Below are 26,153 nucleotides of genomic sequence, written 5' to 3' on the forward strand. Positions count from 1 at the left end.
CGTGAGCGGATCTTAAAGCGGTGACACTGATTGTAGCTGCTGCCACAGTAAACTGAATGGTGACTTTTCAGAGGTTAAACCAACACTGGCTCACAGAACACAAATCCTGGCGAATCATTAACTCCGGGAAGGAAAACGCTCCAGCACTGGAAATCCATTCTCCTCACTGGAGCCTCAAACTAACATTTGCAGGTATTTGCTCCGTGAAGGTTTAACCTGAATACTCTTTGTACTGAGCCCTGATTGTGTCCTGACAGGGTTAGATGGTCAGTCTTCGTGGACTACAGTGAGTCAAACTGGTGCCTTCGCTTGGTGTTAGACAAAAAACAGAAGCAGAGCACAAAGAGAGAGCATAAAGGACAGGTGAAGCTAGTCACAGGTGAAACACTCCCTCAGGGGTTTTATAGCAGGTCTGATATGCTGCCTTGCCCATGTAAGATGCAAACAATACAGAGCCATAAAAGTACTTTACATTCTTCCAGAAGGAGCTTCTTTTCACCAGTGCATGAAGAAATGCATTCGCTTGTCATTATGGAGAAGAGGGAATATTGGTTTGTAAAAGCTCAATTTCAAGATGTATTCACATTTTTAATGAGGTTTGTTTGAAGATTAAATTAATTTCCAATCATGTGTTTAGTTTAATGTTTTTGTATTCATAATCTTGATCTTATTTAAGAATAAATAACAGTTATAGGAGATGTTTCCAGAGACTGTGCAGACTTTATTTTGGATGTGTGGGTGTTGGAGGGTCCGTGAACGCAGCACCGCTCCAGGGCGTGGCCGTGCACCTGTCCGACCTGTTCGGAGGAGGGACACATGACTCCGGAGGAATTCGTGCCGCTGCCGCCGTCCTTTGTTTAACGGCTCCTCTACAGCGGGAGGCGGCGGCGGAGAGCCAGAGGAGACGGACACGGACCGAGGAGAGATGTCGGAACCAGCCACGAACCCCGCGGTCACCGCCGTCCCCGGACCGACCCTGTCTCTGCCTCTGGGCCTGGAGGTTCTGAGGACGTCTTCTGGAGCTCTGGTCTGCTTAGAAATAGTAAGTTCAGCTCAGATCCAGTTCTCCGGGTCAGTGGCCTCCGTTAGTCGTTAGTTCTTTATTAATGATTGATGGGGCTTGTTGTGCAGGTGCAGTTGGACTTTTGGTTCTGAGCTCTGATGTTTGATTCCCTCTGATTTTGCCTTCAGGCTGCAGTTTCTGCTTGTGTTGAAACTAAGGCACTTGTTGCTTCAGGTTGTGTTTTTCAGCCCTGATTGGATCCGAACTGCTGCTTTAACACAGCTTTGGCCTGTTACATATAACATTTATAGCACTATTTATCGTCTCAGAATATTTATTCAGACTTTAGTAGAAATTCTTGGATATTTTTGCTGCTTTGTGTGCACTTTTAGTGTTAAACTACCATCTTTAGTCCAGCAAGGTGACCTCTGCACCGCCTTCACGTTCCTCTGATCGCATGCTTGTTTCACTATTTATCTTCAGCTGGGAACATGGTTATTTCTGCTCATGCCTGTAATGTCACAGCGAAAGGCAGCCAGTGTTAAAGCTGTTTAAAATGTGCCACACTACATAATCTGTAGTGAAAGTGCCATAAACTCTACTTTCTTCGTCAGTTATCTAAAATAAGTCCAAGCAAAGATAACATTTGTTGCTCATCACTGACCTGGTGTTTCCTCAGTGATCTGCACGATTTGCATGCAGTGACGTAAATGGATTTCAAGATTTGGGAAAAGGAGTGTCTCTGTGTATTGGGTAATTGATTTGCAAATGAGAAATGGAAGAAAACCAAAAGTACTTCTAGGTCTTGTTTCAAAACCGAGAGAAAAATAACTGTAAAAAATGGGAAAGTCAAACCCAAAAAACAGTTAAATTTGTGCAAATCCCTGCTGTCTGAATTTAAAAGTGAAAATACTAAATGAAAAACATCTTTATGTTGCCTTTGTCTATCTATCTATCTATCTATCTATCGATCTATCCATCTATCGATCTATCTATCTATCTATCCATGCAAAAAAAAAAACTAATAAACCAAGTGGCCTCAGATTTTGGTTTTCAAGTGAATCGTCAAAAACCAAAAGCTGGGTGTGTTTGGTTTTTGTTTTGTGATTCTGCCACCCAAACCAGTTCTGTCTGTTTCTGGTTTAGAAACGAGGATATTCACATGTATCAGAAGGATCAGGTGTCTGCAGCGGTCCTCAGCTGAGAACTGGCTCCAGATGTAGTGAATGATTAAATGATTTCTGCAGGCCTTCCTGATGGTTAAGAAGTTAAACTCTTATTTGTCAGCTTCTTCTGTCACCAGTCACACTGTTTGTGTCCTCAGCTTTTCGGAGGCCTCGTCTGGATCCTGGTGGCCTCCTCCAACGTTCCCGTTCCTCTGCTGCAGGGCTGGGTGATGTTCGTCTCCGTCACCACCTTCTTCCTCTCCTCCGCCTACCTCACTCTGCTCCTCACTGGTCTGGCTGATCGCATCGACACCGACTGGAACTTCCTGGTAAGATGGAAACAAATGTACTGATCAGACTGTCCAGCGTTTTACTTTTCCGTCCGTCTGTCTATTAATCTAGCTGACTGTGCAGCCGTCTAGCTACCTGTCTGAGATTTCTATTAGAGATGTCAATATATTTCATGATAGCTTTATGATTTTGGTAATTTATAAACCGTGAGTTAGTGCATTTCAGATCAACTATGCAGCTCCCCAGGGATCAGGAATACTAAAATCAAATCACACAAGTGCAGTTTAAAAGCAGGTTTTTGTTTTTTAGGGTCATATGTGAGAAGAGTGACATTCAGGCTGCAGTTTGTGTCTCAGATATTTATTTAATTAAATTATGGCTATGTGATATTTGAGAAAACTGATATTGCAATACTGTCTTTCCCTGAGATATATATTGCGACATGATAAAATACAACCGTTTCTCTCAGATGACTTGGATAACTGTTTGGAAAGAGTGAATCATTCTGGAATGATCTGGGTGCTTCTGTAGAGGAGTGCATCTGCATCATAAATGAGTCTTAAAACAGGTGAAAAAGATGTTGTTTATGGTGTAAGAATTTCATGGTGTTTATTGCTTGGGATGCTGTTCACATCTGGCTTCACATAGAGCTTTGTAGTGCTTTTTTAAATCATCAAACAGATTAGCTGCGTTGCCTCATGTGCACAGTTGCAAGACGCCGCTGACAGAGTTGCTGCATTTGGTCGATGTGGTCCTGTTTGTAGTCGAGCTAGCTCCACGCAGTAGATGTATTTGTTTTTGTAACCAAATCTGCTCTTTTAATGTTCGTCTGGTGTTCCTTGCTCACGTCACTGTGCATATGGAGCCTGCATGTCAACAAACTCTGTTGTAAATAAAGCAAAAATCTAAACTCTCACTGCATCCAAAAACCCTCAAATCAGAGGCACTGCAACCTTGATTTATACAAGTACATATATTTAATATTTATTAGCCGGAAACGTGAAGACGAATGAAAAGCAATGATCTCCCATGTCATGACACACAATGAAACGACCGATACTGAAATTTAACATGGCAGTCAGTGTTTGATGTTTAAATCATGGCAGGAGCTGTTGCTTGGTAACAGTCAGAGGTTGGGTTCAGTTGTAAACCTGCACGTCAGTCTTTCATTGGTAATATTTCAGCTCAGGATGAAGTGTCTACACATCAAACAGTGACTGAAAGTTGGACGCCAGCCTGCCTGTGTGTACTAATGCACATTACTGTCTGATATACAGTGTAATGATGGCTTTGGGCTTTCTATTGTGCTTTATTCCCTTTTATTGTATGACAGTAAACTGATTTTGTCAGTGTGATTGCTTGTAAATCGTGGCTTTTATGCAAGTACCATTCTGAGGAACAAAGAGAAAGGCACAGCATTTATGAGGAGAGCTGCTATTTTTATAAGTCCTAAGTCAGTTTGAGTAGTTTTCTAAGAAAAAAAAATAACAACCTCAGATTCCAGCTTCTTAAATCTGAATATTATCTGGTTTCTTTACTTTTCTGTTGCAGTATACCAAATGTCTTTGGGTTGTGTACAAAACAAGATATTTGAAGATTTCATATTAATCAATATTTTTCACCATTTTCTGACATTATATAGACCAAACAACTAATCAATTTATTGTGAAATGTATATAGCTATACAATGAAAATAATATGTATTTAATATTTGTATAAATAATCTGCAGATAGATTGACAATGGAAATATTCATTTTTGCAGCCCTGCTTGTTCTATTATTCACAGCATCATGTGTAAATCCTGACCATGCATCAGTACGGTCTGGTCTACAATATTAAACAGCACAAAAACACTAAAAGGTAATATAAAATGCACACAGGTTCTCCATAATGACCAAACGAATTATTTCCCTTGTAAAATGATGTAATGGCATCGTGAGGCTGGTTATTTATTTGCTGAATCTTTTATAGGATTTATTGGGGCTGTTGTTCCATCATAACATTTTATGTAACCCGTTCGAAGATAAAACCACGTCCTCATCTCTAAATGACTCGATCAGTCTGATATAACCAGCAAAGTACAACACGTCTGAGGAGATATGACCTAAGATGTCTGCGTTTGTGCACATTTGGGCTTCATTCCTACACTGGGCCATGTTCTGGTTCAGTGTGTTGGACTGTACTCTGAGTCCAGTCTGGCTCTCAGACTGGGCCGCCTCTCCTCAGGCTCCAGCTCTGATCCCAGGAGTTACCAGGCGTGTGGGGTTGTTTGTTTTCAGCCGAACAATGAGTGACATGGATGATGAGCTCACACTGAAACCCAACAAAGGCGTTCCTGTAGTCGCAGCAGGCAACACAAACTCTCATTAACCTTCCTCACTCAGTGCGTCGCCTTCAGGCCTGTAATCCCTTTTTGTGCGTCTTTCTTTCACTTTTCTTTCCTTACGTTTCACACTGAATCCCTTTTTCACTCTTGTATTTTTCATTCTCTCTTGTTGTCTACTTTGTTCTGCCTCACAGGTTGACTTTTTTTTTTGGACAGATTGAGAGTTTATGTGAATGCCAAAGGGTAGCTGCAGTAACCAGTCTGATACATACTAGGAATCAAATGATGTCTTTTTTCTGGGCCAAAGTTGGTTAATGGCAATTAAGAAAGGCTGATAACTAGTATCTAGAATTGACATACATTAAAAGTTAATGATTAGCAGCATGTGATAGCAGGAATCTGTCATTTATTACTCGGTTTGTTCATTAATAAGGATTACTATGACTGAATATGTAAGTTAAAAATTATTTATTAACAGCATGTTATAGCACAGAAGCTGCCATATATACAGAGGCTTCTTCATTAGTAATGATTACTGTACCTAAATATGTACAGTAGAAATAGGAGTAATGGCATATAAGCATGATGCTACGATCCTCTCCTGAGTTTACTGATCGTTCGATCGAGATCAATAACAGTTTGTCTCCTGCAGTTCTGTCGGCTGTTCTTCTCTTTTTATTTCCCACTAAAGTCCAGATCCTTGAGCTTTATTGGTTAATGTTTTCCAGATTCTGTTTCAGTTAAATCTGTGGCTGCGTCCAAACTTAGCCACTAGCCATTTGCATAGCATTAGCTGCTGTGACAGCTGCTAATGTCCTGATCATTTATTTATGGAGCTGTGTGTGCTTCTTGTTCAGTTTTTGCAGGTTATTTTTCAATCTGTCAGACAGAACAGTGTTAATCTGACTTTAGAAACATGTTACGGTGCTCCAGATAGTGTTAGCCACATGCTAAGAGGCACAGCTAACCCCTCAGTGTTAGCATTAGTCTAGCATAATACACTTGAATTACTGGGGTCTATCAGTGTAACATTAGGAATGACTGAGGAGGACTGTTGTGTTTATTAGTCTGCTAATGTGCTCATCTGGCTCTCTGTGTAAACAAGAGTTGTGATTGGTTGTTACTTGTGACTTGTAACAGCCAATCAGATAGGGCTGTGGGCTGGACTTGGCTTGAGAGTACAGAGTGACAGCAGATGGAGAACTGAACATTTAATTTATTTTGCAATTATCAGACAATAAAAATAACAAAACTAAGATTCTAAAAAGGCCAAATATTGTCATCAATAATCCGTTGGGACAATCCCTAATACATGCTGACATGTAGGTTATTTCATACTGAAAAAAAGACACTTGAAAACTACAGTCTGATGTGTTCTCTTCTTTTTTCTTCAGGATATGGTTTACCATTTCACGGCTTTGCTGTTCTACTTCGCTGCCTTTGTGTTAGAAGCGGCGACTACAGCAGCAAATGGAGGAGCCCACATCAATCCTCTGCCAAACAGCACTGAAGCTGTCATGTGTATAACCTACCCTCGAGGCAACATATTTACAGTCCTGAGTGGAACACAATACAGTATTAATGTGGCAGCCACGGTGAGTGAGACTACACAGTAAGTCTGTACCCATAACCCGTGGATTTATATTCATGGTTTCATTGTGCACTGACAGGGTTGCACTGTTTGAGGGAATAAGAACCTAGGACTGTCATGATCATGATGTTTTAGTTGTAAGTATTTGTAATCAGTGATTTAATTGTCTTTTCCTTGTTTAATTGTCATTTCTATACCTCTATAGTATGAGATTAGTGAATTTCAATACAACTTTATTTTACATCAAATCTGACAAATTGCCTGTTCCAAGTTAATGCATGAGGAGCATTAATATTATGTGTATATATAGTATAATATAATATTATTGTATTTTATTGAGTCATATATTATTATTATTATTATTATTATTATTATTATTATTATTATTATTATTATTATTATTATTATTATTATTATTATTATTATTATTATTATTATATATTTATAGTAGTGAAATAGGAACAATATTTTGGGGAATATTGGAACAAGCTGATAGCATGTTATAGTGACAGAATCTACCTGGGATTAATAAGTATAACTCATTACTGAAAAGTAACCACATTACTGTAATGAGTTACTCTCCAACCTGGACTTTTCCTGCACAGAGGAAATAAATGAATAAGAATTGAGAATCTTTTTGTGTTTGATCCAGTTTCACTTAATCGAGCATAACAGACATTTTTGTTAATCAGATGGTCAGAAATAACAGAAAAATGTATAGATTTCTGTGAAATAAGGCAACACAACTGTACAAAGACTGATCAATTCTGCCAACACTGGTCCCAGATAGTTACAGTTAGTTCTCTGATTTTTCATTTGACTTAGAGCCAAAATGTGCCCAAATGGTTTGACAGTTAAGTCCATGACATTAATGTCAACTAATACTAATCAAAATTTAGTCGGTCAAGTATTTGAATCTAAGCACCTCAAGATAAACAGTTGGTATCGTTAAAGCACAGCAGAACACACAGTGAAAAATAACATGGAAATAGTGATAGAATAAATAGGAAGATACCAACGTGAACAACAGCAAAGCAAACAAACAATCCTTGCAGAGATCAGTGCAGCAGTACTTTAGTGCACATTTTAATTCCCTATTTTCACTCTTTCTGCAAGAATTCATTTGATTATTTTATAACTGGTGTTGTTGATCTACACATTTGTGAACGTCTGATATTAACATTGGTTACCAGTGTAAACGCTACATTTACACATAAACAGTAGCTCCCTCAGTTTAAAACATATCACAGACGGTTTTTGTGTTGTGTCCTGAAGGCTGGCTGTCGGTGTCCTATGTCACATCATGCACCTACTTTGTGGACAACAGCTGCCTCTGGTTTAATCTCTATTAAAGCAACAGCGTGCTATTGAAACAAAAGAACGAATAAAAAGAAAAAAAAGGCATTGTTTTTAATGACAGGGTATTGTGATGCTTTCCAGGTTTTATAATTGACAGATGACATACAGCAGGATGGAAAGGACTCTAAGGATTAAGCAAGATGACCGCTCTCAGCTCTATTACGTAATAACTGTGACTGGCCTCTATGAATCAAACTGTGGTTGGGGAGTTGCTCAAAACGCCTTAGATATGATGAAAACATTCTCATGCAATAGAAAGTCATAGTGCATGAGGTGTTATGAGATGAGAGGTTATTTTGTTATAATCATTGGAGCACATTTGCACATACAAAGTAGCCTCCCGATTGAATAATCTTTGGCTTTGGGTTCACATTTTGCATGAACCTTTTGATAAAGTGACAGAAAGTCCATGTTTCCAGAACAGGAGCAGAATATATGTGGTGTTATGCTGTCTCGCTGGCTAAAATAAGCCTGACAGCTAAAAGCTGAATATCTTTAGCTAGAAATGGAAGATGTGTGGTCCACTATTTATAACAACAATGTACCCTGAACCCTGTGTTACTAAACCCAGTTGGTTTTTACATACATTTGTACACAATTGATTTTTCTCAGTTCCTTCTATGCCAAGTTTTTGAAATGTTAAAGCTATATGTGCATAATGTAGGTCGGTCAGTGGGCTGAAATAAATAGAAAGCATATGTGAAAATACAACTATACTTTTTCTTATTGCTTGCTGTCCGACTTGTTTGTTAACTTGTCTTTCTTTTCTGTCTCAGGTATTTGCCTTTGTGGTGACGATATGCTACGGTTGCAGTATGGTGATGGGCATTAAGAGGTGGAGGATGTAACCGGGAGAATGAACACAAACTAATTTTACAATGGCTTCATAACTTCAACATGTATTAAAGCATCAGACAGAGCTCCACAGAGAGCACTGCTCCTCAGCTCAGTTAAGTGACACTTCACAGGAATCTCAAATCAGAAATCAGAAAGCAGCACTACATCAACAATGGAAAAATCTAGATGTCAAGATTCCTGGAGAGTAAACTTCCTAAAAAAATTCATCTTCTGAGGCGTTGAAATGATCAGTTTCAAGTAGATTCTGATTCATCTATGATAGTTGGATGTAAGTATGAATTTGATTCCCTTGTTGCTAACCAGCGGTTTTGCAACTATCTATTCTAATAAAGATTTATAGGGGAAGTGAAGGGAAGTTGTGAGTGGGCAGCATGACAGGGGAATTATGTAAGATAAAAATGATGCTTCAGCGTTATGGTTTTGTTCGTCTTGTGTTTATCATGCAGATATTTCCCCATTTCCTTAGTCACACTCTCACAGAAAGAAATATTTCCCATTTTCAGTACCATAAACACGTGCCGACATATGCTGCTAACAGATGATGCACAACACAAAATTAATTTGATATTTCAAAGACTCTGAAAGGCAGCATGATTGTGGGTCGCTGTCTTCAGTTACTCTGGTGCTAAAGAGCTGTAAACTGACTGTAGTTTTAACATGACTGTTAGGACATTTTTATGTGGCCATTATTTAAAATGAAGTTAATCACAAATTTGAATGTCTTGTTCTTGATTTTTATCAGTACATAATAATAAATAATAATAATGTTGGTTACTGTTTAGTCTTTCTGAATGCTCTCCTGTTTAGCTAACTTCCCTGACCTACTGATGAATAAAATGTATCTGGGAAAACCTTCATTCTACTGCAAACTAATCACCTAATCTGCTTATCAGAAGTCTTAGTCAGCTACTATATTTCAAATATTGTTACTTACTGATGGATAATTTTAGTATGCGTTGCTAAAGTAGTTTGTTTTTAGTGTTTGACATTTATATTTAACTGTGTTGATGCATTTTTAAACTGCTTAAATCAATAACTATCTTTGTACATGATTTGTTAGTTGTAATTACTGTTTGGCTTTTTAAAAAGATATAATTAATGTAAAATAGTTTTAAATCGAGACTTATTGATTGTTTTGATGCCTGCTGTTTTTGACATTTTAAATGCAAATTAGAACCACAGAAATAAAAGTTTTGAAGAAAATAAAGCTCTTGTCTGTGCATAATTAGAGGCTGGATTGTCCGGCGTATTTTTAGTACCACCACTAGGGGTCGACAAAGGCAAATATTTCAAATTCAATACACAGAAACTTTATGAAAGCAAAGCTGGTTTCCTCCAGTGACCCAGGTATTATATTTCCTCACAAAATTCCTCAGACTCCACAACTATACTGAACAAAATGTCCTTTTTATCATCTGTTTGAGGATAAAAAACTGTTTCTATATTTTGTGACTGGGATAGAGACTGATGCCTAAATAGCATACAGTGTTTTCTCAGATACGGACGTGGCTAACAATATCTAGAAATAATTACAGCGTACAATAATTCTTTAACATGATGAAGTGGTCCTGTAGCAACAAGGCCCCTTGCTGGAAGCCCACTTTATCACGTATAGCTCCACAGATTGGATTTGACCCTCACCAGCCTCCCGTGGTTTCAGATTTATGAGACTGTTCAGGTGTTGACAACATCCCCAGCTGAGAATATTTGAATGCATATGATGGGAACATTCTGCATGAAGGTCCTGTCTTTCTTCTTAGGTTTCCAAATTTTCTCTAAGTGGCACTAAACTCATACAAACACTCTGTAGTAGCAGTTGCTTACAAAGCTGAGGTTTTAGTCTGTTTCAGCTTTTTCCAACTTACATTTCAAAACAAGGAAGTTTACTAGCTTCTTAGAAATATGAGACTCATTGAATTAATCATAAGCATGTTTGTCTACTGCTACATTTTCTATTCAATAAGATGCTTGGTGTAGTCATTATTCTAGGGCGTACTGGGGAATGTGACTCTCTTTGTATAAACATCTGTTTTTTGAGGTTCATTAATTAACCAGACCTACACATGTTCTCCAGGCTGTTAAAGCTCATTTGTTGCTGTGATACTTCAGTTCAAACTGCAAATATTTGATTTTAGCATTAATGTGCAAACTTTTATTTATATATTTTGAAGTTTGGTTTAAAGAAAATGTAGCATGAATGCACATATTAGCACCATGAATGTCTGAGGATAAACCAAAATACTGGCTGACAGGAAGGAATATTCCAGCAGGAGAACCATCCAAAGAAAAAAAAATCACCATAGAGTTTCTAAAGAAGAAAAAAGTGAAAACTATGATCATTCATTGAAAATGTTGTATCTTTCTCCATTTGCTGCTGGTATCACTCCATCATCCTACAAGGCAGGAACCACTTGCACAACATTGTGAAGGTGTGTTGTAGGATTATTGGACTTCCTGCTCGCCATGTGAGCACTGTGTACGAGCAGCAGACATGTGGCCTGTCTCATCGCATTCTCAGTGACTCAACACATGCTCTGTTCCCCGCATTTTAGCTGCTGCCATCTGGTTGCAGGTTCCGCTGTCTGACCTGTAAGACCCAGAGAAAGAGAGCGCCCTTTGTCCCCAATGCTATTCTCATCCTGAACTCTAAGGGTCACAGTAATCTTAAGCTTTGTGCAATATTGTTCATGTGCAATAACTACACTGTTCATGTGCAATAACTACACTATCCTCATGTGCAATATGACAATGTCATTCAGACGCAATCTTACTTTTACTTTTACACTGCAATATTACTATTCTGTACATTCTACTGTTCAATCTGCTGTTTTAATTGCTGATTTTAATACACTTGCTTAATTGTTTTTAAAATTGTAATTTATTTTTAATTTATTGCTGTTCATAATCTGCTGTTTTACATCTCTGCCACTTATATTATGGACACTACTGTCTTTTCGCTGCAGCAACCACTCATACTGTTACTGGCAGCAGGCTGCCACTGCACATAATCTGCTGCTTTCGCCCACCCACATTTTGTTTTTTTTCCTTTCTCTTGTTCTTTTTTAACATGACGCTCTTTGCTCATTTAATTGCCCCTCAGGATAAATAAAATTTGATTCTGATTCTGAACAAATGTCTCACCTGACTTGAATTCAACAGAACACCTTTGGAGTATTTTGGAGAAAAAGGGTAAAGCATCAGGAGCATTCAGGTCATCTCTCCAGATATTTGATATCCTCAAGGATGACCGAGTGTCATTTAAAATGAAGATGGACATAAAAAGCATTGAAAAAATAAAACATAAATCTCTATCATGACTTTTTTCCCATGGAGTTCTTACTGTGTGGCCTATATTTTTAATATAATACCCTCCAGTTCAACTCTGAAAAAAATGCAAGTATTAAGTTATTTAATATGAAGTTGATATTGCACAGAGGTGTACTGCAGTTGTGGACTGTATCACCATATTCCACGTCGTGCAAATGTTATTTATGCCACTAGGTGTCAGCAGTTAGCTAACTGCTTGACTTTGATGCATGACTTGTCCATATTTATCCAGTGTTTATACATAAATAAAAAAGTTTCACATCAACAATAATATTTTGCTTGCATCACTGCAAACTCAACAGATTATAAGTCAGAAAAAATGACTTTGATCATTGCTTCATCAGATTAAATTAGATTAAATTAGATTCAACTTTATTGTCATTGCACAAAGTACAAGTACTAAGACATGGAAGTGCAGTTTAGCATCCAATCAGAAGTGTAAAAGGAGCAGTAGGAGCGCAGTGCAATGTAAAATGTCTACGTGCTGTAGGTTTAAGGAGAAAACATAGTCGGAGCAGCAACAACAGTATAGACAGTGCATGTAAGAAGAATGAATATGCATCAATAATTTATATAGTATATGAAGTATGGGCATGCACAATATGGCACACTGGGCAGAGTGGTAAAAAGCTGGAGGTAATATAAGTATTCTAGAAAAATAAGAATATAAAGACACAAATATGTGAATAAAAATATAGGATAGATGACAGTATAAACAGTATGAACAGTGAGTATAAGAGGCGGGATACAAACAGTAAAATATACAGTACAATTATAAAAGCACACTTCTACTGCAATTTACTTAATATATTCAACTGTTTTGACTTTGAACCTAAAATGCTGCCAAAAGAAAAACATCCCAGTAGCTCGTGAACGCGGACTACCTCCACTGCGCTGCGCTCGTCCAAGCACCGGGCATCTCTGCAACTCCTTCAAAATAAAACGTTTTAGAAAAAATGTATTTAGTTTTACCTTAACCCTTGAGCTGAACCTCAATTTTAATTTTAATTCAGTTCCCTTATCTAAAATTAACGGGGATTCACGCATTGTGATATCACTACAATGTGTTGTTTAGAAATAACCTTTCAAAGCAGCTTATTATGCTAACGATAGTATTGGTAATTTTTGATAAACGATTGTTTTAATGCACAAATATGTGCTACGTTGCCTTCAAAAGGCCTCTTCAATGAGATATATTTGCTTTTAATGGAAAAATAAACTGAAAACAGTCAACCGGAACTACGTGTCGACGTGATTCCCATTAGCTTGACGGTTGGTTCTCGTCTTTTTCTCCTTCCAGTGTTGTGAAGCAGAGAAGGAGCCTCGGTGTCGGTGTTTACCTGCCTGTCAGGAATCGGGAATAACATTACCGGGCGAATATCCAGGATTATTTTCTTGTCCCGACCGGCCGACTGCTAAAGATCTCCTCCTCGGAGCGGTGATGGATGTGAGCGGGGCGGCGTGGACCGGAGAGGGGGATTTAAATTTCTCTTTCGTCCCAACGGCTTCTTCTGATTTGAAGTAGTTACGGAGCACCGGAGCAGAACCTGGCCGTGTGCTTCTGTACGAGCGAAATAAAAGTTGGTTTAGTTGGTAGAGCAGCAGACGTTATTGTACTTTGGTTTTCTTCGTGTTAGTGATAGTTTTTGGGGAGTTTTTGTTTGTTTCCCCCGGAGAGAGAGGAGGCGGTGGACTGAGAGCGGCTCACGGAGTCGGGACTGACCGCTGGAGGTGGTCCTGAAAATGGAGGCTGTTATCGAGAAGGAATGCAGCGCGCTCGGAGGACTCTTCCAAACTGTTATCGGAGACATGAAAGTAAGTAAAATGAACTTTACAACACACGTTAGGTTTTCTAAAGGGACGTGTTAAAACTACGTGGTAAACTTAACCTACCAAAACTAGCTAGCTAACTACCCAAACATCAGCCTGTGATCAATAAACTGTAAGTTAGCCAAGTTAGTTCACGCAGTGTTAGCATCAGGCTTCTGAATTCAAGTCTACAAACAAAAGCAGCAAAGCGGAGTCAATTTTATATTAGTTCCACTTTATGATTAGTTTTGTTTTAGGTTACTGCTTTTCCATTTGAATGCACTCGAAAACTTATTTGTTCCAATTTGAAGTGGATGCAGCAGCCAACATTAAAGGCTAACTAGGGCAATAGTCAGCCCCAAAACTGGGGCATCTTATTTTGATGTTATTTTTGACAGAGCTTGGCTGATGAGACAATTAGCAGATTCCCCAGCTGTTGTAGTTGCCTGAAGGAATGTGAGGAACATAGCTGCCAGGGTAGAAAATTACCCATTGAAGGCTCTGACATGTGCAGGTCAAATGTGCAACCATCAGGTCTACTGCAGGCAGAACGTTTGTTATGAAAACTGCACAGACATCAGCACTTCTCTCTGTGTCTTAATGTGACTCCACTGCAAGGTAACACCAATGGAAATATGCGTAGAGGGCTTCTTGTAAATACAACAAAGCATGTCTTCTTTGACTTCTATGCAAGCCTAATCTGTCAACAAGAGGAATAAGAAATGCAAGGAAAGCTCATTAGTCATGGTGGAGATTTGAGTGAACAGAAACAAGGATGCACAGATTCAAAGGAACAAAGGTGATGTAAGGGAGACTCAGAGAATGGGAAAGTAGGCTTACAGTTAAGTTGGTGTTTGGGTGTAATGTTTGACAGCATAACAAGACATTCCTCAGGCCAGCGACAGTAGTAGCACATCACTGACAAACATGTGCTCATGCTGGAGTCATCATTTTACCCTGTGCTGTGCTACTACAAAGCCAGCGTCCTCTTTTCAGTGCATTAGGCCACTTGTTCTCAGCGTTCGTTTCGATAAAAGGCTCTCCAACTATTTTCAGCCCAGGACCTGAATTAGGAAAATTTAGAGTCCCATCGGGAGCCGGGCTCATTATACCGTAGTATTAGTGCTCTTGTTGTGCGGAGATCTTTCCAAAAGAGGCCTGTGACCCATTTTGCAACCGAAACCCATGCAGGACATGATGGTAATGTCTGTTCTTCAATTAAATGTGCAGAGAATATTGAACAAAATAGCTGCAAAATGAAAACCAGCCATTTGGAAATATTTATTGCATATAATTGATGAGCTGAATTTCTTTCTAAATTCCTAGAAACCCTCAGGTCTACTGGCAGCAAGCTGGAAAAACATGCTTTTTTTTGTTTCTTGGGGGGTGACGCAACTGAGTTTTAACTGTATTGGAAAGCTGAAGCCTTGGTTAGTTCAGTTTAGCCCTGAAGGTGAGGTGAGGCAACGGTATGGCCTTGTATCGGCACAACTTTTATGTAAGTGTGGGAATAGTGAAATCTGTTCTGATAATCGGAGTGACTCAGTCATGTTTCTGTTTTTTGTCCACCCACAGAGCAGCTACCCAATTTGGGAGGACTTTATCAACAAGGCCGGCAAACTACAGTCGCAACTCAGGTGAGAGCATGTTTGTGTGCACGTACAACAAACTTGGATGCTTCTGTGACTATTACTCAACATGATAAAGGAACGAAGGAAACTTAACATTTTCACCTAATCATTTAGTTTCTTCAGGAACTTCAGTAATAGACTGGCTCTTGTTTCTTATTTTAATTAAGTTGATGTAGACATTGGGTGCATTTCAGTGCATCAGCGTTTGGGAATTTTCAATTTGCATTTAAGAAAACTTGAGTGAGGGCGCTACCTATACGAAAAAGAAATCAGAATATGGTATATCTATAACTGTAAAACACAATGGCAAAACATTGAATCCGGCTTAGTAAACCAGTCAGGATCTACCACATCCACTGAAGCTTTCACCTCACTGGAACTGCCATTTTCTTCTATTGATTTTCTGGAAATTTAGTCAAGTTTTGCAGTAAATTTTAAAGAAACTGTGCCTCTAAATAGTCACAGATTGTTAGAAACATAATTTTGTAAAAACTGCAGCAATCCCTGGCCAGGGACATATCACTATAACTGTTGCATAACTTCTTAAGTACCCCATGTTTGCATCGTTTTACAGAAAAAATCTTATCTGAGCAACTGTTTTTGTACTTAATCTGGGCTTTTACATTACATGTCAGTGGCAATTCCCTTCCCAAGAATTTTAAGTGGCCACGTGGCCTCAGACTATCGAACAATGACGTTTACATAAAAGTCTCATCTCTTAACAATACTGTCCAGGGGTTGTTACTTGTCCTTCTCCCCCGTTTAGTCTCTCTTACGCCTGATTTAATTTGTCTTCCTAATACTGTAAATTTACACACCTCCTGACAGAATTATTCCAAGTCTTTGGCTAACAATGGATGCCAATCCCAGCCACCTCTCCTAGTTGGTTTTAAGTGGCCACGTGTCACAAGACAAACAACTTACGACAGCTGAAATAAAAGCTCATTGTCCGGCAAATACTGCAAATACAGATGTCCTGTGGTCTGAATTATTCTTTGATTAACAGTGCATGGCAGTTCTCTAGCCATTTAAGTGTCTATGTGTCCGCAGACAGACTAACACTGACAGTTGTATAAAGGCTCAGTGACTTAACAATACTTTTCAGGGGCCACTCTGTGTCCCGTTCTTCCATTTTCTCAGTATTAAGGCTCATTAATGGTGATATGTTATTCAAGTGTCTCCATCATTCTGGGGTTAAATATGTGACCCTGTCATGCCAAAGCTCAGGGGAGTATTTCTGACCTTGTTGCTAATGACTGGTTGTTTGGAAGTAGAGTGTTTGTGTGTCTGAATACCGGGTAAATGATAAAAGAACAATCCCACTAGTTCATCAGACTGGTGAAAAGGTGAGTTGAACTTACAGTATGATCTTTGTGTTTAGTCGTAGTAGCATAGTGGCAGCTTGACGATGGAGATTCTAATTTGTTACTTTTACTATAATGTATGATTGTCCCACACTTCAACTTTGACTCAGTTGTTTCACAGCATCAGCCAGTCGACGCTCTCAGAGAAGATCAGAAAAGATCGCTTCCTCCTCTACAGAATGAGCAGAGTGTCATTAATAAACCGATGACCATGTTTTAGTGCGAGCTATTCGCCTCCGCCCTGCTCCGGGATGCAGTGGTTATGGCATATGGGTGCCTGTAACGATGCCCTTGCTGCTGGAGCAGTAATAAGTGTGACCTACAAATAAGACTTATTCTGTCCGCTTTAAAGCCTGTCTCCAGCCACTACAAATGCCAAAATAGCCCCTTTGACTACAGTGCAACCCCCCAACCCACAGATCTCTGTAATCTGGACTACATAGAGGGGCACATACACACACAGGAACACATACATGCAGTAAAGCACCAACACGCCCACCTTCCCGCCTTGGCCTGGATAAGTGTGTAGCCAGCAGTGGCAGCGGCATACGTCTGTGAGTGTAATGACGTCCTGAGGCAGCCTACTCTGTAATTTAGCCCCTCTGCTCCCCTCTCACAAAGCAACTCGGAAATCAACCAATTACAGTGTTGGGGCAGTTCTGTCATTTTTTTTCTCTTTGGTTCAGAAATGGTGTTTTTTTCCTGCCCTTTCTGGTTTTAAGAAGCCATCACACACACATATGTATGGAACAGAGCTTTGAAGAAAGAGGGCAGGGTGGAATACAGGCTAACTGATTTCTAATCACAGTTCTCTTTTAACTCGTCAATGTTTGGTCTGTTTGGTTGGCCATGGTTGATGCAGCTGTGTTGGAGCTTGGCTTACACACAGGCCTCCATCTTTCTGGTTCAAAGTTAATTTTGTGTTGAAACGGACCACCTCAAAACTTAAAAATACAGCTCAGGATGTATTTGAAGTATTACTGGGTACTTATAAAACTTAATTGAACTCAAAAAGAAGCACTAAAATATGTGCATATAAATAGAGAGGCTGATCAACAGACAAATGCATACAATACAACAAAGAATCTCAGAACTAACTCTGTTATTCTTTTGTATGATGTGCCTGAAGCTAGTGGAGGGGAATTAAAACAACTTTTTTCTATGATTCAGATTTACTTCAGTTGCATTCCAGTTTCTGTTGGACTGTGAATAGATGAGGGCAGCAGTGCTGAATGTATCATTGTCATAAGGAGCCCTCTACTGTACCATGCTAGCCTCCGTGGGGACTTTGGGTTGGCCTGGCTGGGGCCTCGTGGAATAGATATGTTAAAGTCGTTTGTCTTGACTCTAGCACAGTGTGTAGATCTTAAAACCAATGGTAGCAGTCAGGTCATTGTTGGGGTTCTGTGCAGAGCTGAGCTTGTAGCAGAGTGTTTCTTTTTATTGTTGAAGCCGCAGAAGTGGTGAGACTTTCTGGCCAACTATTAGAGCTGGAAATTAAAATATGATTATTCTTCTTTAACAGCCTCGTTTTCATTTATATGTTGAGAGGAGAAATTATTTCCCTGTTGATTGAGCCAGAAAATATTAAAGAGTTTATTTTTTTAATGCTGCCTATTTAATGATTCTCTGTGAAATGTAGAACTAAGAGTGAAAGTGTGTTGAATGGATAAACCAGTTTAATAACTGGGCATTTCTCTTGTAAAAGCATAGCGCAGAAAAAAAGCACATGGCAACTAATTGTTAACTTACCACAGTGTGCTTCATGCCAGAAGTAGGCTTCTAACCACTTATCACACAAGCCTGTTTCCAATTAATCAGTTCAGCTTGAATGAACAAGACTTTGCAGCAAGTGCATGTAAAATCGGATCCATAGCCCAATCATAAATTAGTGGTGGTGAATATCAGTTAGAGGCCGTTCTGGTACCCGCACTGGGCTTTAAATAGAAAGGAATCTGTGTGTGCCTGAGCGTATGTTTCTTTTTCCATTTGCAGGACACACCCTGGGATCTTCTGGTCAGCTCTGCAACAACACACCACTTGTTAGCCAATATTAGATCAAGTCTTTCAGTGATAAAGAAAAAGATTGTTCCATTTTTAATACTTGATTTATGGAAGAATAATAAGGCCTGCAACTATGCTTTGAATCATGGTTGTTGATCTGTCTATCTGCTTTCCCTTTCTGTGAAGCTTGTAGGAGGCTACGCTGAAGATACATCTAAACAACAGTCTTGAGACAGGGAGATAAGATTTCTTTAAAATACTGTGCAGCTCAGCAACAGGAATGTACTTAAAGCACAATGAACCTTTAATCTCTTTGAGTTCATTTTGAGCTCTGGTTCTAGGTTGAAACTCCAGGGTGCTCCAGTTTCCTTCCATCCCAAAAGACGAGTATCAAAAGAATACCACACTGAACATGGTTGGACAGAATCAAAATTGGTAGAAGCAGAGACTCCATGCATTGTTCTTTCTTGTCAAAACCGATGTCTACATTACCCACATTGCAACTCAGTTTTGTCAGACATTGGGTTATGTTGTATTAGTAGCATCTATACCTTTGTCTTACGTGTCTTTGCAAACACAGAGCAAACCGATAATCTCACCATTACTCACCAGTTTTTCTGTTTTATCCTGTATTCAGCTATCATTTCCCCCGTTTATGAAAGGCACGAGTGTTAATGGAAATTCCCAGGTTGTACTATGAAGGTTTTTCTGTTGGCCAATGGAAGGTAACAAGTGTTTACAATTTAACTCACTCAGATTTTAGAACAAACAACCTTTTGTTGCAGGACATGCTTTGGAAAATGTGTCATCTGTTGTTTTCTTTGTTTAGCATGCATGACTGACAAGTAGTCTAGTCTCTGTTTGGGAGATTGGATATCACATACATGCACGTGCACAAACCGAGGGACTTTCATCTTCGTACCTGTGATCTTAATCATAAGAGGTCTGTTGTTTGTGAAGTAGGCCAGTGTTTGAAAGTTAACCAGTCAGCTGCTCCGTCAAGCAGTCAGTCCGGCTACCAATAAGATGGTTTCTGCAATCTTACACCAACTACTTTTAATGATATAGGGGATTTTGCCCTTTCTTAAGTCTGCTGTGTGCATGCAATGTCTCACACTTCACTTTATAAATGCTTTACAAGATGAAAGAGGAGCAGATTTGGGCTAGCTTCCATTGTAGCGCTGAACAGGGTAGATCCCACATTGATCCTTTCATTGACCTGTAAGTGTGGCAAACTCTAGAGCTGCTCTGCTGAGCCGGACAGATTCCAGCGGTCTCTAAGTAATTACTCAGACATTCCTCTCACAGCAGGGCACGTTCAAGTTTTAACCTAAACACACACAGTGCATACAGTATCTACCCTATCACATTTTCTTTAACTGTGCAATTATCAGGGTTGATGTTAGCGTCATTACCTCAAGAGTCAAACTAGTGCATGCACGTGTTTTATTCTGTACCCTGCAGAAAGAAACTATATTCATCTGATCTGTTTATGTCTGTCTGCCAACGCTTATATGTAATTACTGCAGTTAATTAGCTATTCCTTTTTGTGTTTGTGTGTGTGTGTGTGTGTGTGTTTGCCTTTGAGGGATTTCAAGGTGTGCTTCTGCCGTTATTATTGCACTAATATTTTTCTTTTTTTGTACAGTTTTTTTCTGTCTAAAACCTTTTTTTATACCACCTCACTAATGATAGCTGTGATATTATGTTTTAGGCTCGTCTGTCTCATTCTTGTAAGCACAATAGCTCAGACACACCTTGAGGGAATTTCTTCATATTTGCCACAAAAATTCACTTGGACTCAAGAATGAGCTCATTAGAATTGGTCAAATGTCATAGTGACTGCAGTCACTTTTATCCCTATTGGCCCCCATATTGAAATATCCAAGAAATAAACAGGTTTAGAGCCTATTGCAAAAAACTATTTTGGTCTCAAGAGCTAGTTTCTCTTTAAGTATTAGGGCTTAAAGTTTTGCATAGTTGCCATAATTAAGGCTGTGGCTGTTTGAGTGACAGGTAGCTGCCATCTTAGAAGTTATACAAGAAATTTGACTCTGAATTTATGCACTTCAGTCTTCACTACATTTATTATGAGTCTGGATAGATATGGATGTAAATTGTACCTTCAATAATTGCTGTAGGCATGCAACTACAACGTGGTGATTCTAGTTTTAATTAAAAATCTGTCTTCTTGTGTTCTCCAGGGCGACGGTGGTTGCTGTGGCTGCCTTCCTGGATGCCTTTCAGAAGGTGGCTGACCTGGCTACCAACTCCAGAGGTAAGAACAGTCACACAGAAGGTTTAGAGTGTAGCTGGTGGTCTCCTCCTGCAAACCTATTCTTCATCTCTTACATGACCTTTGATGGACCTCGGGTGTAGCGCAGTGGTGACAGGATTAAAGCTCTGTTTGATAGTGTATGTGACTGGTCACTTGTGTCGCTGTGCATGTCGGTGCAGCACCACTATGTAGGCCCAGTCTTTCACCCCACTGTGCTGAGAAGTTCTGCGGGTTGTTTGCTTTATCGTTGGGGTAGTAAATCCGTCAGTGTGCTGTTTGAAGCTCTGCTGTTAGCTTCGACCTCTACCCCCTTTTCTCTGCTCTCTCTGGCCCACCCCCACCAGTACTCCTCCTCTGCTACATCTGGACTCTCTGGTAGTCTGTTTTACTTCTGCTTTTGTATAAGAGACAGAGTGAGAGATCTCATCCCTCCCCAGCTTTGACACCTCCAGCCCTGCACCACACTATTAATAGGAACTGAGACAGACACACACATTCATCACCTCACTCACAGCAGAGTATGGAGGGAATGGAGCTAAAGGCAGAGATGGGGGGTAACACGGAGTCATCATTCTCTCTCACCCTCTCACACAGTGTTTCTGTTTGCTGTAAAGGACTGAGATTCAGTGTTGTGTCATTTTTTGTCTGCTCTTTCATCACTTTCTCCCCCTCATTCTCAGTATCACATAGAACTCATCATTCTGTGTTCTGTAGGTCAGGTTTTACTGCACACCTGAGAGGCAGGTTAGAGTAATGAGTTATTATACACAGCTGCCTGATGCATCTTTATAACAGGGAGATAAACTGTCCGCATGACAGCTGTACTAGACTGTTATGAGCCTTAATTACCAGGTTTACACACCATATTTTCCTTTAATATTCCTGTTGTGTACGTAAACAAGAAACTGTACTCATCCAATATATAGATTTAACCTTTATTTTTTTTGTAAAGGCTTATGCATGCTTTGACAATATTAAAGAGTAAAGAACTGCATTATATTTTACATAATGGAAATAAATTGCAATAATCTGTTGCTCATTGCATCCTTAAAGTAAATTTTATGCACACTTTGTCTAGGTAATAGCTGTCTTCCTGCAGTTAGTGTTGCTTATTTTTCCATAGTGATTGAAGACTTTCTGAACTGGCTCATGAGAGTTCTGATCGCTGCCGTAATGTGTGCTGGATAGAGAATAACACAGATATTGAGTAGAGATATGTATTTTTATTAGCCTGCTTGTTTTGAAGGTTTTTATATATTGAGCTAATCCAAAAGCCTGTGAACACATTGCAAGGCTGACTGAAAAGTTGCTAGAAGGCAGAAGAATGTGCCCAAAAGAAAATTTTCTCATTACACCTACATTTTAACTTACTTTAAAAGTCCTAGCAGTATTGTTTTTGTGGTGACAACAGTGTCTAGTGGCTCAGAGGCATGAACAATTGGATAGATTTGTAGGTCAGCCCCCACAACAGCCCTTAATATCTGCTTGTAAAAGAAAAATCTTTTAAAAAATACTTTATCTCTGGAGTAAAATTTACTCAGGGCTTATTTGTCACTGAACCAAACTGCTCGGCTGGAATCTGCTATAGCCCCCAAACAGTTGTTATGTGTATGTAATGGTCCTCTAGGGATGTCAGTCATCTTTCTCCTCGGTGAAAGATCGACTTACTGCCCTGATCACCTACAATGCAGAAGATTAAAGTATATTTTCTAAAAACATCACAGCCTGGTTTTCTGCATGTGTTTGATCCAGTAACTTTGAAGTCAGATTATCTGCATGGTTTTGTGTCTACATCAGATAATTCACATATCAAAATAAGCCAGAGGCTGCTGAGGCCATATACATACAATAGATGGTGGCTTCTTTATTCATTTTTAATATCTCCTTCCGTTTTCTCGTCTTCCTCTGTTCCTTCAAGTCCTAACCTGCCACCCACAGCTATCACCACGGTAATGACTTGGAAATCATGTGTTTTCAGATCAAAGGTTTGTGTTAAGTAGCTGAAGAAAAAAAAGGAAATAACTGTTCTTCTTTTTGAACAACAACAACCACAACCATAGAGGTAACAGAGGATCTAGACATGCACATATTAGCATTAACTGTCTTAATCATGAGATCAGAGCTTTTGGCTGACTTATTGTTGTATGATTTATGATATTGGCAGTGATGATACCTCATAAAAGGGCTGATCTATAGAACCGACACACTTTGATATCTGACAGGAGGTAAGTTTATAGGTTTTAGATGAAAGTTACTCTTTGACTGTTATCAGTCATATCACTGAGGCAGCATAATCAGAAAATAGAAACATCAACAGAAAGAGCACTTTTCAAAACTTAGACTTTGGATTGCAATTTGTGTTCGCACATGTACCTGAAGCACTGTGATAAGTGTAGTAGCAAAATTCTAATTTGCAACTATGTGAAATGTGCATGTCAGACTTGTATTGATTTTTCAATTTATTCAATGTATGACGAAGATATCTCCAAAGCAAGACGTGGACTAGACCCATCTGAAATAAGAAGTGAGTTAAATAAGAAAAGTACAACACAGAAGAATAAGATGTTTTCTCAAAGGTTCCAAAACCCACAAAGTTCTAAACACCAGTAATGATGCTTTTGTACAGTAACTTGCTTTATAATCATTATAGTTGCTTAATTGTTGTCTTAGGTTAAAAATGACAAAAATCCTTTTTCCAAATATCTCAGTGATGTCATTTAGATCAGTCACTAAAAAACAGCAAAAACCTTGTGCACAGAAGCAAATCTTTTGCCAGGATTGGATTTTTATAGATATTTTTTTATTGCACCAATACAGCCAATAAACAGCTTTTCTCATGCTTTTATATCCTCAGTGAGAAAAATTAATTGCACCTGTATCAATTAGTGTTTGACAGCCATTTGTTCTCTCAGGTTTGCTGAGTCGCTGCACAAATTACATTCAAACTTTATTTCATGCTAGTTATATACTTGATATTTTGATACTGAAATTCATGCCATCTCTCAATGCAACATTATACATAAAATGTGCAAAATTCCATAATTTTAACATTAATCATGCCAGTGTTTTTAGATTTAAATAGATTTTGGGTTAAAAATGTGTGTCAGCAGTTCAGCGGTAATTGTTTTATGCAAAACATACTAGTGTTGTGAAACATCCCTCCAGTGTTAACATTAGTAAATACTCACTGCATGAGCTAATCATTGTGGTGGAGTAAAAACATTTGACTGAGTTCTGGAAACAGTCCAGCAAAAGGCTGTAGCTTTCCATAATTATCAGCTGTTGCTTGCTGTTTATGTTGCTTTTGAGAGATTTATAGTATCTGAACTAATTTATGAAAGCCAGATGTATTGATAAACAGGAACAGAAAAGAAAACTCCTGCAAACTTAACAGACTGAAACAAGTTTTTGTATCACAAGGACCAGACTGAAGGCACATAGTTGGAGTTGGAGAAGAAATGAAGATTAAGATATGAGGGGAAATATGAATTACCAGAATAAACGTATGATGAAAGTTGTATGGGCTTTCTTATTGTCAAGAATTGTAAACCAGTAAAATTTGCAGTTAAATTGAAGCAGGAAACGGGGCGCCCAGATAGCTCAACTGGTTGAGCAGGTGACCCATGAACAGGGCCTATAGTTCCCGACGTAGTGGCCTGGGTTCGGTTCCTGCTCCTGGCCCTTTACTTCATGTCTTCCCCCTGTTCTTCTCCCTGCTTTCCTGTCTGTCTCTTCACTGACCTATCAAATAAAGCCACAAAAGCCAAAAAAATAACTTTGAAAAAAATTTAAATTAAAGCAGAAAACTGAAATGCCCTGTAGTTTAGCTGAAACCACCTGTTCACTGCACTCTGTTGTTTTCAGATTTGGACTTTTTCCATCGGCTCACTTTAGTTTGTTATCTCAGGCTGATGAAATACATCTGAGTTTGCCTTGGCAGCTCCCCTTTGCTTTTCTTTACTTGTTTTCAGCTACTATTTGGAATTCTGCATAACATATCTGTATAGTTTTCCTTCTTTGAATGCAGCCTGAGACACAATTTTTTTAAAGTCTCGGGGTATATGGCAGACTGTATTCTTATTTAATTTCTTGGTGGATTCAATTTCATCCAGTAATTTGTTTTCTGTCTCCTGCTTTCATCTTTCTTCTTTGTTTATTTTAGCAGTAGGTGTTGAGCGTTGGTTAGCTTAGCTTTGGCTACTCTGTCTGTTTTCAAAATGGATCGGACATTTTTTCTGCGTGGTATAAACACTGGTTGTTCTGCTTCGTCTGTCAACAGTGAATTTTTTAAGAGGTAACTTGAGTGCACTGTTCACCGGCTAATCATTATGTAAGTTTACAATATGCATCAGCTTAAAACTTCAAAATATTCTTGTGCAGCCGAGTTGAGAAACATTAGCACAGTGGGACAAACCAAAACATCACCTAAAAAAAACTCAATATTATATTCTTGGACAAATAAGAAGGAGTTAGAAAGAGTAACTTTTTTATTTTTGGTGCATCGTGTTGAATGTTACTGTGTCAGGCCTGCATCATATGTTTTCCCAAAAGGTTTAAATTGCATTTCTGGAAATAAAGTGTTAATAAAGTCTAAAAATAAGATTTGACAAGCCCTGTTTACTCTCTGTCCCTTTCACTGTTTGCTCTGACTTCTTTTATGAACATTGAACCTGCCCACAAAGGTTAAAACATGCAGACGTGTCCATGTGTTGACACAAACATACTCAAAAGACAGGAGGAGGGAGCTTTAAGATGGAAAAAGGGGTAGTAGTGCATTCACTATATGCACTACTACATGAAAAAGCTTGGATCAGCAGCTCCCCTGGTTTGCACTGGTTTCAGGCTTAGCGCTGCCTGAGGTAATGTTGTTTAAGAAACCTTGTCCTCCACAGTTTTTTCAGGGACTCTGTGAACAAACACATATTGAGAGGCTCCTTCCTTGAACCAATGTGACAGCTCTAATAGGTCTAATGCTTCTATTTGATTTAAACTCATGTGAAAGCGTTAATGATTGAACATGTTTTGTTGATAGAGTCACTCAGAGATCAGGCCACATGGAACAATGTCCTCCAGTGCTCCGGAGACGGACAAACAAGCTGTTACCAACAGCCGTCTGTAAATTTACTGAGAGTAAAACTGTGATAC

At 39.0% G+C, this 26,153-nt stretch overlaps 2 protein-coding genes across 9 annotated transcripts in view; both read left to right on the forward strand.

Annotated features, from left to right (window-relative positions):
* Positions 1-67: 67 nt before the first annotated feature.
* On the forward strand, positions 68-9,452 carry mal2 (mal, T cell differentiation protein 2). Of its 2 annotated transcripts, XM_055013286.1 has the most exons (5): positions 68-192; positions 748-1,042; positions 2,328-2,498; positions 6,182-6,382; positions 8,514-9,452. In XM_055013286.1, the coding sequence occupies exons 2-5, from the start codon at positions 926-928 to the stop codon at positions 8,583-8,585; spliced, it is 561 nt and encodes a 186-aa protein (XP_054869261.1). In that variant the 5' UTR covers positions 68-192; positions 748-925; the 3' UTR covers positions 8,586-9,452. The 2 variants fall into 2 exon arrangements, with proteins under 2 accessions (XP_054869261.1, XP_035811254.1); XM_035955361.2 differs by lacking the exon at positions 68-192 and having other exon boundaries at positions 603-1,042.
* Positions 9,453-13,208: 3,756 nt separating this feature from the next.
* Positions 13,209-26,153, forward strand: part of LOC111578981 (protein MTSS 1-like) — a 54,500-nt gene continuing 41,555 nt past the window's right edge. For 6 of the 7 annotated variants that reach the window (XM_023286015.3, XM_023286022.3, XM_023286020.3 and 3 more), the window contains exons 1-3: positions 13,209-13,737; positions 15,307-15,368; positions 20,935-21,008. In XM_023286015.3, coding sequence (XP_023141783.2) covers positions 13,666-13,737; positions 15,307-15,368; positions 20,935-21,008 — 208 coding nt within the window. In that variant the 5' untranslated portion in view covers positions 13,209-13,665. The remainder of the gene's footprint in view (positions 13,738-15,306; positions 15,369-20,934; positions 21,009-26,153) is intronic. The other variant, XM_023286019.3, reaches the window with a different exon arrangement.

The sequence above is a fragment of the Amphiprion ocellaris genome, chromosome 9, assembly GCF_022539595.1.
Source record: "Amphiprion ocellaris isolate individual 3 ecotype Okinawa chromosome 9, ASM2253959v1, whole genome shotgun sequence".
NCBI classification, from domain to species: Eukaryota; Metazoa; Chordata; class Actinopteri; family Pomacentridae; genus Amphiprion; species Amphiprion ocellaris.

Excerpts from the sequence above, each read along its gene's own strand:
- mal2 (XM_055013286.1), top strand. The coding sequence starts at position 926 with ATGTCGGAACCAGCCACGAACCCCGCGGTCACCGCCGTCCCCGGACCG. Across the intron at positions 1,043-2,327 it reads CTCTGGTCTGCTTAGAAATA|CTTTTCGGAGGCCTCGTCTG; the intron begins GTAAGTTCAGCT and ends TTGTGTCCTCAG. Across the intron at positions 6,383-8,513 it reads GTATTAATGTGGCAGCCACG|GTATTTGCCTTTGTGGTGAC; the intron begins GTGAGTGAGACT and ends TTTCTGTCTCAG.